The sequence below is a fragment of the Amblyomma maculatum genome, chromosome 10, assembly GCF_055883805.1.
Source record: "Amblyomma maculatum isolate TAMU_Amacu chromosome 10, ASM5588380v1, whole genome shotgun sequence".
NCBI lineage: Eukaryota > Metazoa > Arthropoda > Arachnida > Ixodida > Ixodidae > Amblyomma > Amblyomma maculatum.
Genome location: NC_139353.1, coordinates 21,738,893 through 21,751,347, shown reverse-complemented (window position 1 = coordinate 21,751,347; position 12,455 = coordinate 21,738,893). Strand labels below are relative to the sequence as shown.

The following is a 12,455-nucleotide window of genomic DNA, read 5'->3' as shown; positions in this document are numbered from 1 at the left end:
GCCTGATAGCATCTATCCATCAGCTCACACCTATTCAAAGATCAGCTTTTCGTTATATAAACGGGGATAAAAGGATGTTCTCTTTCTCCTACTGCAATTATGCAACCATGATATGGAATGTTACAGCTTACAATGAGTTATGCCAGAATAATTGTCTCCTTAATGACAATACTACTGCTGTCTTCTGGAAGAGGACATGGACGGGACATCCTATTTGTGCTATAAGAATAGGAATGCATTTTGGGTTCTAATTATGTCTCTCATGCGTATATTCGTAGGCAAAAGTTGGTTGAATTGGAGTTATCAGGGAGCTGGAGTCCAATATGTCTGAGTAAAATATACGCTTTTTTTCAGCTGTTGACATGGACATGTCTTTCCAGCACAAATTAAAGTCATCCTAATATTCATGTATGTCCTCGGATACGATGACTGCAGATAATGGACGAGCGTAAAACAATCTGCCTTCGACTAGAAGAACGCAATACAGTGGGCAATCATGGTGACATGTAATGATAAGACTTATTTTGTCACATAAATAAATATATCCATCTACGTCCCCTTGTCCCTGGCCAAATCTCATTGTCTCCAACAAGCCAAAGCTCTAAATCTCCTCCCCCATCGTCTCCAAAGAGCGGGATCCTTAATATTCTTCCGAGATTGATCACTGGCGCACTCACCACCCCATATACGGCGAGTGTGCAGAAGATGCTGATGACCATGGTCGAGATGACCTCGCAAATCTGGTAAATGATCGGATTATTCTCCTCCCGCATCTCCTCTTCGTCGCTGTCCCCGTACTCATCCTCATCCCCTTCTATCCAGTCTTCTTCATCGGCATCCAGCTCCAGGTTCGCAATGTCCATCGGTGCCCAAAGAGCCGGCTCAGCCATCTACACTTCTCTGTAGCTAGCAAATTCCCTGTCACACTCTAGGCCTTGTCTTTCTCTTCGGCCGCGCTTTGACTTTCAGCGTGACCTGTAGGGAGAATGCAGATCTGGTGAGATTGAATGAGTGATATCGAGAAGGCATAAAGGACAGGGTGGTAGCACTGGCATCGTACCTTGTTTTTGTTTCTTCTTCCACTGGGCAGCAGCGTAGGCTTTTCGTTTTCTTCTTCATGTATGTTGAAAGCTCCCTGTCGTTTAAACGTGTCTGCAGTCAAAATCTGTACTAGTGTTCTGTACCTCAGGACATATGGCAAGGTAAAATGTGCCCGATGACTGACGATTTAATTAAACGTACTGAACAAGAAATGCATGGTTCATCCGCCTTGTAGATAAACACAAATATAATAAATAAGACCAAGTTATTGCGTAAAGCTTGAATGTATGACGATAATCAAGATCGTAAAATGGACAGTCAATCATAGTGCCTGCAAGCATTGTTAATGATGAGTAATAAATTTTTCGAATGCACCATGTTGGTTGTGGTACTGCTTATCACGTAAAAAGGTGCTGATCTGGCATAAAGAATACTGTAAAATAGTTGAGCGAAATGAGTCATATTCCAATCGCTTCTTGCTGACGCCTGCCGTACGTTCATTCAGGTTACATTTGACATCTCTGGAAACTAACTGACACTTATCCTATAACATGATGCAGCCAACACGCAAGGGCAGTCCCTCACCTACCACACAAAATACCAGAAAAGTGGCAGACCCCGCTGTCAAGCGATTACCTGGAAGATTACAAAGACGGATCGGTCGGCCCGCATCGTCGCAACCGCCGCAGGGGCCCAAGACCAGGGGTTTTCCCACCAGAATCACAAAAACCTACATTGAGGAATAAGTTTTCATCAATTCATTCTATTCGTAGCATCGAACTTTAAGCCACCATAATTTCGCTTCAAAGAGTAGGGAGCTGCTTCTGGAGTTATCATTGCTTCCTGATTAACACCAGGAAAAGTTCGAAAAATTTCGGGGATGAATATACACGTAATTTGTGTCGCATGCTATGCAACTGCGCCACGAAATCAATATATCCATGCATACTCCGCAGGAAGGCTTGCGGTTATTGTTTTAATTAATGAAAAAAATGCTGCTCATTGATAGTCTATGGCAGTCTTAATTACTCTGTTCAGCACGAGAAAAGACTCAAAAGCTAAATTTTACTATGAATCGGAGGCTTAGGACATTGCTGTCAGACTAACAAGACAACAGACAATACGACGACCAACGCACTAAGGGAAGCGTCGTTGTACTGTGTCGTCCTGTTGTCCGCTGTATTTTTCCTCGTGCAGAGCGCAGTTTCCTCAAACATTCTGCCAACCAGCTTCCAATCGTTGCTTTGCATTTTTGCTTTCTAAAATTATGGGAGCTGGAACTCTGTTTTCGAAATGTCTTTTGATTCAAGTAGTTCAGAAAGAAGAGAGAACATTGGCTAAATAAGAGCGAAAAAAAGAACTGTGACAAAAATAAAGAAACCTTGTGGTTTTTCTACTTCTTGTTATGGTTTCTTCACACGACATTCAGGGAGTTTGGCGCTCAATCAAGTAGTTCTACTCAAATAGCAGCCCTCCATTCGTGCAGTACCATGCAGTAGGCTAGAACGAGCACCACACGAGTGCATAGCACAGTGGCACCGTGTGGACCAACGGTAGAGCGTACCGCAGTCCCGTCATACACTTCGTGCTACCAGATACTATAAGCAGACGACGCTGTCTATGGAGCTTTGTGTCACTCTGCAGAGGTCAATTGTAGGTTCTGACGTAGCGAAAAAGGAGAGGGAGCATTATACGCTGGCATATTTAAGGAAATGTTTGACGCGATGGAACGTAAAGGTAATTTACTTGCGATGCTAGTGTTCTACAACCTCTCCGTCTAGCAAAGTTCTACAGGAGGTATATGCGCCAAAAGCGGCAGTCATAACGCGATAGCGTCGTGCTTGGCAGAATTGCAACACCTTAATCGCAGACTACCGCTAGCATGCAGATGCATCCCTGGTTATCCATAATTTTTACGTTTTCTGGATGGCCTCCAAGATCGATAAATGCCTTAGAATGCTCGGAGGCCTGGTTAACAGGAAGTATTCAGTGTTTTGCGAGTTCGACTGAAGCACACAGGGTTGTTTCCCTAAAGTCGTCTTGACGTCACTTCCTGCGCACTTGCGCAGAAGCAATCTGTCTCAGTCGAAGATATCTTAAGTGTCGGCGTCTTGCAGTTTCATTGTTTTCAGTCTTTCCTCATTGATGGGAATGACCTTTGAAAACGACAGCAAGACGAGATTCTGTCGTTCGCGAAGAATCTAAAGTGAGAGATAGCTAATCTGTTCTTTCACCTACGGCATTGCAGAGGAAAATTAGAAAGGCAACACTAATTAAGCTAGAATTGCCTGTTACATCTACGCGTCGGGATCGCAGATACCGAAAATGCATATCATGTTCTTCGAATATGTGCGGTTGAATTATTTGGCGGCATAGTGGCCCGCTAGACTCTTAGATCAGCAGTTATAAGCTTATATAGGCCAGGATATTTAGCCCTTGAATTTAGTGCAAAAAATGATGAAGCAAAACGTTTGAAAGAAGCAACTATTTATTGTCGCTTGGCGAACGCAAATTACTCGCCGTTGAAATGCTCATACTCTGAAAGTATGTTTTGCACCTCATGAAATAATGTGTAGAAGGAGCGATTCCAACAATAGTGAGGAGAATAAAATGCTGATTTATTCTTGATGAGCGTAGATTCATTTTATTTTAGAACGTTCGAAGGAATAAAGGAAATGGCTGTTTAGCCTATTTTATAGGGCGAATCAGAAGTCGCAGTCTTGCACAATGTCGCCGAAAGGTGGCTTTCAGCGACAACAGAATAGCTGTACACAATACAGTCGCGTAATTGTAAGTGCCTGCTCCATGTATTTTGTATCGTACTTTTAGTCACGGCAGATAGTACTTCTTTTCGGGTACGTGTTTTCCTGAGAACGAAAAAAAAACGTATTAGATTATATAATGAGATTACTTCTCATTTGATAATTTTATTGAAACATCAACGAATATTTCTATTGTGTCTCAGCGACTGCATGTCATTTGCAGATGCAGATAAATGTTTGCGGTGCAGTGCTGTTGGTGGCAGTCAAAATTGCCTCAAGTGTAACTTGTCCAGCCACCGACAGAATAGCCTATGTGTGGGTATCCGCAGTATCCAGACTTTGTGAACTTCGATTATTGACTTCTATTTGCGCCCAATGATCTATTTTTCTCCATGAATTGCTACGTAATTAAATGGGAACAGTTGCTAGAACCTACTATTTTCGATTTTCAGTCTTTTGTCATGATTATTATTTTATTGCCCATGATACAGAGCTACATATTTCGCGGACGACGTAGGAAACGGGTAATTAACAACATCCTTACCTCCTTTTGTGCTTATGCTTACATTGAGAGCTTAAGGTTACCACTTTTTCCCTCTCTTTATTTGCCGAAGGCATTGTACGGTTGCTGACAAAATTTTCGAAACTTTCTGTAGCCTAACTTGGCAGCAGCTCAGTAACATATTTAGTGGGACCGGCATAGGGCAAAAAACATAACTTTATAGTTATTTTTTATTTCAGTGCTATTTTGAAACGGTTACTGTGGATGCTGCGTAATAATGACAAAAAAAAATGAAGATATGCTTCATTGTGCGGCCAGCACCACGTGGATTCCACCTGTTAATTATACATGCTATTTCAGGCGTAAAACTGCAACGTGTACATGCGATTCTGGGATATACATGCAGAATTCAGAAATGTGGAGTATATCTGAAATAAATGTGAACGCAACACTTATTTAGTGGTTCTTCTATATAATGTAATCAATTTTAATGTTCGTGATGAACTGAGTACACCATCGCAGTCACGGCAGGAGCCAGATAACTAGAAGGTATGCAAGATGGTGACTTATACGGACCTTCTAATGGTCCGAGGATTGCTAAGTGGTCTGCATGCACAACAGCATAGCTATATAACCCAATACCTAACTGCGTGTTACATCTACATTTATTTACTCATTCGCAGGCATAACGATGACTTGCGCAGATAAAATATATCCTAGTTTACAGTAGCTTTCTCCTAACCATTCCTCATAATTAGACGGCTCGGTTAGTGTCTGTACTTGTCGCGACAGCGGGCAGAGGCGACGCTCGACTGGAGAAAAATGGTCGATGCTTTGCTTATTTAATGGGCGGCTTTACGCTGCTGCACCAGCTGATGATTCTTGACATTGATATGCCACGATTCGTTAATCGTTAATATATACACCCGCAGTTCCTATAGAGTGCAAGATTCGAATAGTTCTTGAGGTAATTCATTCTTACCAATGTAAAGAGAAAGACAACCCACGCTCCTCTGTACTTTCTGCATGAGGTAACTTAGTAGCATAACGGTCTGAGAGCAAAAATGTACTCACGCATGCAAACTCGTTGACATTCTTTTATGCTTTGAAATCTGTTGTACTTGGGTGCCATACTCTTGGGAAAAAATGTTTTTGTTCTCCTGCATTCGTTTTTATGTGGGTCGTAGAAGTAGCTCACGGCCAACCTATACCATTCTTTGTTCTCCTGTGTATGTTTTAAGCACCGGGATTCCTCTGTGACCACAAAAAATATTACCGAGGATTATTTTCTTCTGAATTGAAAATGTGAGAAAAAGCTCTCAAGGCCTGTATTGGTGAACGGTTAAAAAAAAAAACAAAAACAAAAGCGCTCACTTAGATATTTAGGACAAGTGCGGTCTTCAAAAAGATGTCCTTTATGAACGCAGTTTTTCCACAAGATAAGGACACACCATCAACATATACTCAAATACTACTTTAGAATCTTGTAGCTTTTAATACTGCCAAGAACGCTCTCTCTTTGCTTTTATGGTATTCTTTACTATTAAGTGCGAGCGCAGGACGAACTTTAAAGCGAACATTGTCTTGCATGACAGCTTGTATCATCCTTCTCAATGTAATTAAGGGTACCTATAACATTTTGTAGCTGTTTCACAATGAGAAGTGACGTTGAACAAAGGTGGATTCATAGCATGCCAGTTAGGACTTTTCTTCGTTTGGTGCTTAAAAAGAAAGACAGAAAAATATTCTTGTTTTCATAATATCGAACATGAGTTGAAGGCAAAACATTTCAACATACGCTGAAAATAAGCATTAGCTGAATTACAGCGTGTTACGAAACTATTTGAGGAGCCTATCTTATGTTCGTCAAAAAACAAGCTGAGAAATAAAGCTTGGATCAGGTGCTTTGCATTTGCATATCTCTGACGATATAAATTTCAAGGCGAAAGCCCTTAGCTCATACTTCCCCATGCGGCGTCACTGTGAAGCATGTGGGCTTTAGGGTTAAATGTGGAGCTCTCCTTATTTATCTGCCGCAACCAGCACGCTGCCAAGGCAACAAATCCACAATATTGGAAACGCATTAGGGTGGTTTACTAAGGGCTCTCGCAAAGTTGTGCATTAAATTTCCGTGAGTACTGTTGAATCTACACTGCAGAAATTCGAAAGCATGAGCGTTGCTTCTGCAGAGTGTGCATCACTGGAGATCCGAGGGATAGAAGTGCAATTTCCGGTGGAGACAAGATTTTAACTTTTCTGGTGACGTCATCACGACGTCATTTGATATACAGATATAGTGTGACCGAATGAACGAACGTCGGCAGTATGAGCCATTAAAGGTTCTCGCCTTAAAAAACAATCACAAAAAAGTCGATTACTTGCACAGGCCGTCAGGCACTGGTATGCTGTCAGGAAGTTGTTTCGGTTTCCTCCACACCCGGTGTAGTTGAAGGCTTCGCAAGCTTCAAATGAAGGATTGTAGCCAAATCGAACCTCTTTTGTAAAGCAGTCTCCTACCTCTATTGGAAGTCTGCATGCGTCATCAATAAATTCTGGGGAATAAAAAATAGGAAAGAAAGATCAGATGAGAACGAATCAATAAGCTACTACCAGATAACTTACGTTCGATAATTAACGTTGCTGGAATTAAGGAATAAGTATGTTGCCTTGGGGAAATTGCCAATTAGCTTACAATATCGTCATGACAAAGCGCATGCAACTGTACAATTCACACTTGAACAAGACAAATATTTCAGCCATGACAGAAACGCCTTGTCCTGTTAAATCAGGAACGGTGGCAAAAATGAAGGCTGGGATATTCAACCCAATTTTTGGTATCCATAGAACAGTAACTTTTGACTACGCAACAGTGTCCAATTAGCTTTCATTGCCGTTTCCAACCCCGAACATATCAGTGGAGTTTTTGTCCTGGCCATCTTGACTTCTTCCGGAAATTTTGACTACCTGGGGTTATGTACCATGCGCTGACCACAGGGCTAGGGGGGTTTAATAACCTTTTCGCCAGCGCTTGGCTGTTCAGCATTCTCATGAATGAGGTGCGTGCCGGTCCTAGTGCGTCGACGTTTCTGTGCAGGCGTCTGGCTAATGTGTAGCCATGCTTAAAAAGCTGCTCGGATACCGATATTTGACGAAAATAAATCTCTATATTTATATTTCTTCACCTACAGCTATGCAGTCGTAAGCTACCATATTATACCAGCCGACACAGTTTGTTACTACTCTAATGCGCAAACTTTCCTCTCAGAATGTATTCCGATGTACAGTTTCACACAGGAATTCAAAATGGAAATATGATTGCTCAGGAAGTTCTTTGTTTTTCATGGTGAAAACAGGTCTTTCGTGCATTTCTATCACGAATAAGCTCAGTCCTTGTTTTCACTTCTAGGATTTCTGATCGCCTGGGAAAAGAAGAAATAATGAGCTACAAAGTCATGGCCATATTTCGATTTATTAGAGCAAAATTTTCAATGCGAGATTAGTGTATAGGGTACCTGCACTTTCTAAGTGGTGCTGGAATTGTACCGCAGCGCAACAAAAAAAACAAACAAACAACAACAACAACAACAACAACAACAAAAAAACAGTTGCTATTAGCCGCTTCGTGCACGATAAACAACCGAGCATATTCAACACCAGTACAGATATACGTGTGGCATAACGTCCTTGCCAGGGCACTCTGGATGTAGCCCAGTTCTCTGACACACGCAATGCAAAGCTTTGACAAAGCGTGCAATGTGATCACTGCAAGCCCATGCAGGTGGCGTGTAAACGCCCTACGAAAGCGCCTTAAAAGTACTTGTTCTTCTCGTTAGGATATGTACTACGGCGCGGTGATCGACACAGCAAACTTCATTGCAGGCTGTGTAAATGAAATACGCACTTGCGTCACGATGATGGTCATTTTGTGGAGCATGCAGCACGGCGAAAGTCTGCAGGTATGTCTAAACGCCTTTTCACGGCCTGCTCCGACTTGCACGTGTGAAGCTGTACTATGCACCACAAAATAACTCCTATAACATCGCTTCAATACCTCCTATAAAAAAACTGTTTGTGCTATCTTCTATTGTATTGTTTGAAATGGTACCTGACATAAGGCACGCAACTTACCGCCACAATCTAAGAGGCATTCACGGGGAGTGCGAAAGTTGTTTGTATTGCCACTGCATCCGCCGTAGCGATATCTTTCACACTTCTTGGTATCTGGGTTGAACCAGAAACGTTGTTCCGTCTTTTGTTTGCACAGACGGTCATTTTTGGGGTCGGCGCACACTCCGTAGTGCGGATCTGTGTAATGCATAAATGCAAAATAAAGGAGGCACTGGCAAAACTTTGGCATAGTGAGGGACAGTAATGATGCATCGGCGCACAGTGTGCCGTCTACGCGCAAACATTCTCACAGCTCTAAATTATTGTAAGCGTCATAAGTATGCCCCAACCGAGAAAAAGGTGTTAAATACCGGAAAATTGGCAACAACCGGCTGAATGCAATGGGTAAAAAATTACTGCTACCGAGGAATGGTTTAGTTTGTGGGGTTTAACGTCCCAAAGCGACTCAGGCTATGAGAGACGCCGTAGTGGAGGACTCCGAAAATTTTGACCACATCGGGTTCTTTAACGGGCACTGACATCGCACAGCACACGGGCACCTTGATTTACGCCTCCATCGGAAAACGGCCGCCGAGGCCGGGATCCGATCCCGCGTCCTTGGACACAGTAGTCGAGCGCCGTGACCACTGCACCACCCCGGTATCAGGAACCAATGCTACAACTATTACTGGATACTGCAAAGTTTCTCAAAATAGAAACACTTGTATTTAGCCAGAAAAAAAAAGAGTGGGACACAGGGCTTTTCTAAAAACTTTTAACGAGGACAAGCAAAATAAGAGGCCATCTCAATATGCACTTATGGCCAACACTAAAAGTGATGTGTAGCTGCTGATTAATTAAAAATGCAAACAGGGAGGCACATGGATAACTCAGCACAAATATGGGGCACAGCGCTCAAACGTCACTCAGAGACCGGCGTCTCAACATGTCCTAACCTTCCCTTAAGTGATCTGCGTAGTCTCATAAACGAGGTAATAATTAGTGTAACCTGTATATGCACTACCAGCATATAATTACGAAGGCGAGGTAGCTTTACACTGCAGTGACTGTTAAGCACCTATAATTAAGAGGAGGTTTGAACTCACCTCTGCAGTTTTTATTACAAGCTTCCTTAGATTCAAAACAGTTTTCTTGCTGCTCTTGTACACTTGTAAGAAAAGGTTCGCATGTTGTCCTGGAGAGGTTGTAAAACCATCTTTTAAATTTTCCAGGCATGTTAAGGGGACGTAGCGGTGGCTTTTCACATTCTTTCGGGGCATACCGTGTTTGCCACTCCTCGTATTGGTAGTCTTCATCCAATGAAGTACAAAACGTACCTAGAAAAGTATATCCATTATCAAAGACTTTCCCCTAGTACTGATCATCCTGATGGGCCTTTGTGAACACTTCTTCAAAGTTGTTTTCTTAGAGAATGATCTTCATGCAAAAGTCATGTCCTGTGGCAAAATGGAGTCCTGTTACAAAACATATCGAAACACAAGGTATACTGGTCGCCTGAACACATGACAACAACACGCATTGTGGCCGTGCATGGTGTGGTGTAGAAGGCTGGGCACTTTGACTGAGTCAAGCAGCAAGTAAAATGAGGAGAAAGAAATACGAAGCTAGTAGAGTTAGGAATGGCGTTTTCAAATGTTGCAGTCAAACATCATAATGGCGAGGTGGTATGGAAATCATTAGAATAGCTTAGATTTGTCAATCCCGGCTTTATCCTAACCTAGGTTTTGTCCGCAAGCAACGGGCACAGATTCGCGAATCCGGGCTCTTTTAAATAATTTATGGTTCTACAAAAGTATAAAGTGAAGATAAAGAAAGAGGAGCCTTCCAAAAAACAGGAGAGGTCGCGAAAAATTGCCCTTATGCAACATTTTCATTCTAAGAAAAATGCTCTACACAGTCGTTTCCGCGTAGTTCCACACGCAGCTTTCAATGAGGCGGAGTCCACATTGTGCGACGTCTTTGGTACGAAGCAGAGGACCACGTGTTCACGTCGAGCTTAGCCGCGGAGTGTGCGGTGCGCTGCATGACGCCATAATGTGTGCCGTATTCAATCAGCAGAGAAATCATCAGCGTGAGGTCGGCACTGCCCCCGCTCCTTTATGCAGCGCTTATAACAGAAAATGGCATCGCAGAGATTGCAGGCGCTAGTGACCAGCCCCATCTCCTAGGAACTTTAACTAAGTGACCGCGGAGGCGGAATATCGCTTCGGTTGTCTTTGGGGTATCTGATTCTTCTGTATGTTGAAGAAATTTGTTCTGGGCGCGCACTCGTTCCTTCTTGCTCGCCCTTTGATGCCTTAGTGAACTTTTTCTTTTGGCGCGCTCACTCATGCATTGGAAAATGAGTTTCATGTTATGTGAACAACCGCAACTTATGCGTAGCGATTACCGAAATGCCAGGTTAGCTTTGAACAAAACTACCGCACATATGCGTTTTGCATTTTGAATGGAGATGCATGAATATACCCGCATTTTTTTTATTGAGCCGAGGTGGTTGTGAAGGCTCCTTTAAGCAATTATCGAAAAGAAACACTAGTAGCCAGTGGCTTTCTTACCTTGTCCAAAGAACCTAAATCAGCTTCACGGGTGGAAACGCTAATGCAGTGCGTCATTTTGCTTTTTTTTTTCTTTATTGTAGCTGTGCTATTACTTGAGCCAGTTTTCTTTTTGTTTGCGGTCTAAGCTGCCAGTCTTTCCCGGTGCGCTTCGGATGTCTCCGGCGTCATCTCTCTGACAAAGGTACCCTTATAAGACCTTAATTAGGTCTCCTTCATCCTAAGAAAACATAAAGCGTCTGATACATAGCTAAAGAGGCGAGATATTTGCAAAGGAAAGGTAAACGAAGCAAAACATACTGAACAAGTGCTAATGGGCGGTTGTCACACCCAAACCTCCACTTAATTCTTTTTTTTTGTGCTATAATTATGTGTGTACCAGGACTATTTGAAAATCGATATAATAACCCCCCCCCCCCCCCCCCCCCCCCCTTACATGCTATGCCAATGTACACAGCCCTAGTGAGCGCACATACGACGAGCGCACATAATTGAAACGGAATTCCTTAGATGGCAACAGCGATTGGTGTGCAATTTAGCTTGAGCTTCAAATGCATAAAATAGGTAATTCATAGACAGATGCTACTGCATCAAAGGTGCAAACTTGTGAAAGAAACATGTGCTCACTTGGCACTTACCGGCGAGGAAACAAATTAGCAGGAAACATCGTAGCAACTCCATAGAAGAACAAACATTCCAAGAAACCAAACGCCGAATGGTTGAGTTTGTCAAGAAAGGGCAGCTCATGAGAAGATAGCGCCACGAACAAACACTTCATGGCGTCTTTTTAATGTAATTCACTCGTAGGTGGTTGAGACACTTTGCTGCTGTCATCTATACTGTCTTCAAAGAAGAGATTTACGCAATATGCACGAGACGAGTGGCGGCTTGTGCGTCCTTTCATGCTGTTAGCTGTTACATACATCTGTATGTAGCAAGAAAGGCCGTAGGTTAACTGAACGCTCTTCAGCATTCCGTGCCGAGCAGAAAAGGCGTGTTTCAATTTCTTTGTAACTGTCACATGCATCTTAGTATATTTATTTGCTATGTGGTTTAGAGAGATAACTTTTATAAAGCAGACATCGAGACCTTTAAACTTTGTATTACATATCAAATTTGAAGTTTGTAGGCTGTAATAAGCAATGTAAAACTGAAGTTGGCATTAGTTACTAAATTGTCCCATGCTCACAGGATGATGCCTCCCTGACTTGAAAAGAATAGAAGCTGGAAGAGTTAACGTCAGAAACCAACTCGTGCAAGAGGCAGGATAAGGGCATTTCCAAGAGACTAAGATGCCTTAATGATAAATACATAAGAATGACGTCATTCTGCTCAGAGTGAAAATATCAGGGCCCGCTTGCACAAACGATCTTAAGACTGTCTTAGCTAAGTCGAGACTTAACTGGAGTCTTAAGGATAGGCCGCTAGCATGGCTGCTTAAGACTGGAGCCAAGACTGGGCTTCAGT

The 12,455-nt window shown here is 42.6% G+C and overlaps 1 protein-coding gene across 1 annotated transcript; it reads right to left on the bottom strand.

Moving 5' to 3' along the window:
• Positions 1-3,621: 3,621 nt before the first annotated feature.
• On the bottom strand, positions 3,622-11,766 carry LOC146175811 (carboxypeptidase inhibitor SmCI-like). Its single transcript, XM_084581209.1, has 6 exons — positions 11,627-11,766; positions 9,519-9,607; positions 8,434-8,610; positions 6,684-6,857; positions 5,380-5,559; positions 3,622-3,908 (listed from the first exon to the last, which is right to left on the bottom strand). Exons 1-6 carry the CDS (start codon positions 11,764-11,766, stop codon positions 3,871-3,873), a joined length of 798 nt encoding a protein of 265 aa, XP_084437335.1. The 3' UTR covers positions 3,622-3,870.
• Positions 11,767-12,455: the final 689 nt, after the last annotated feature.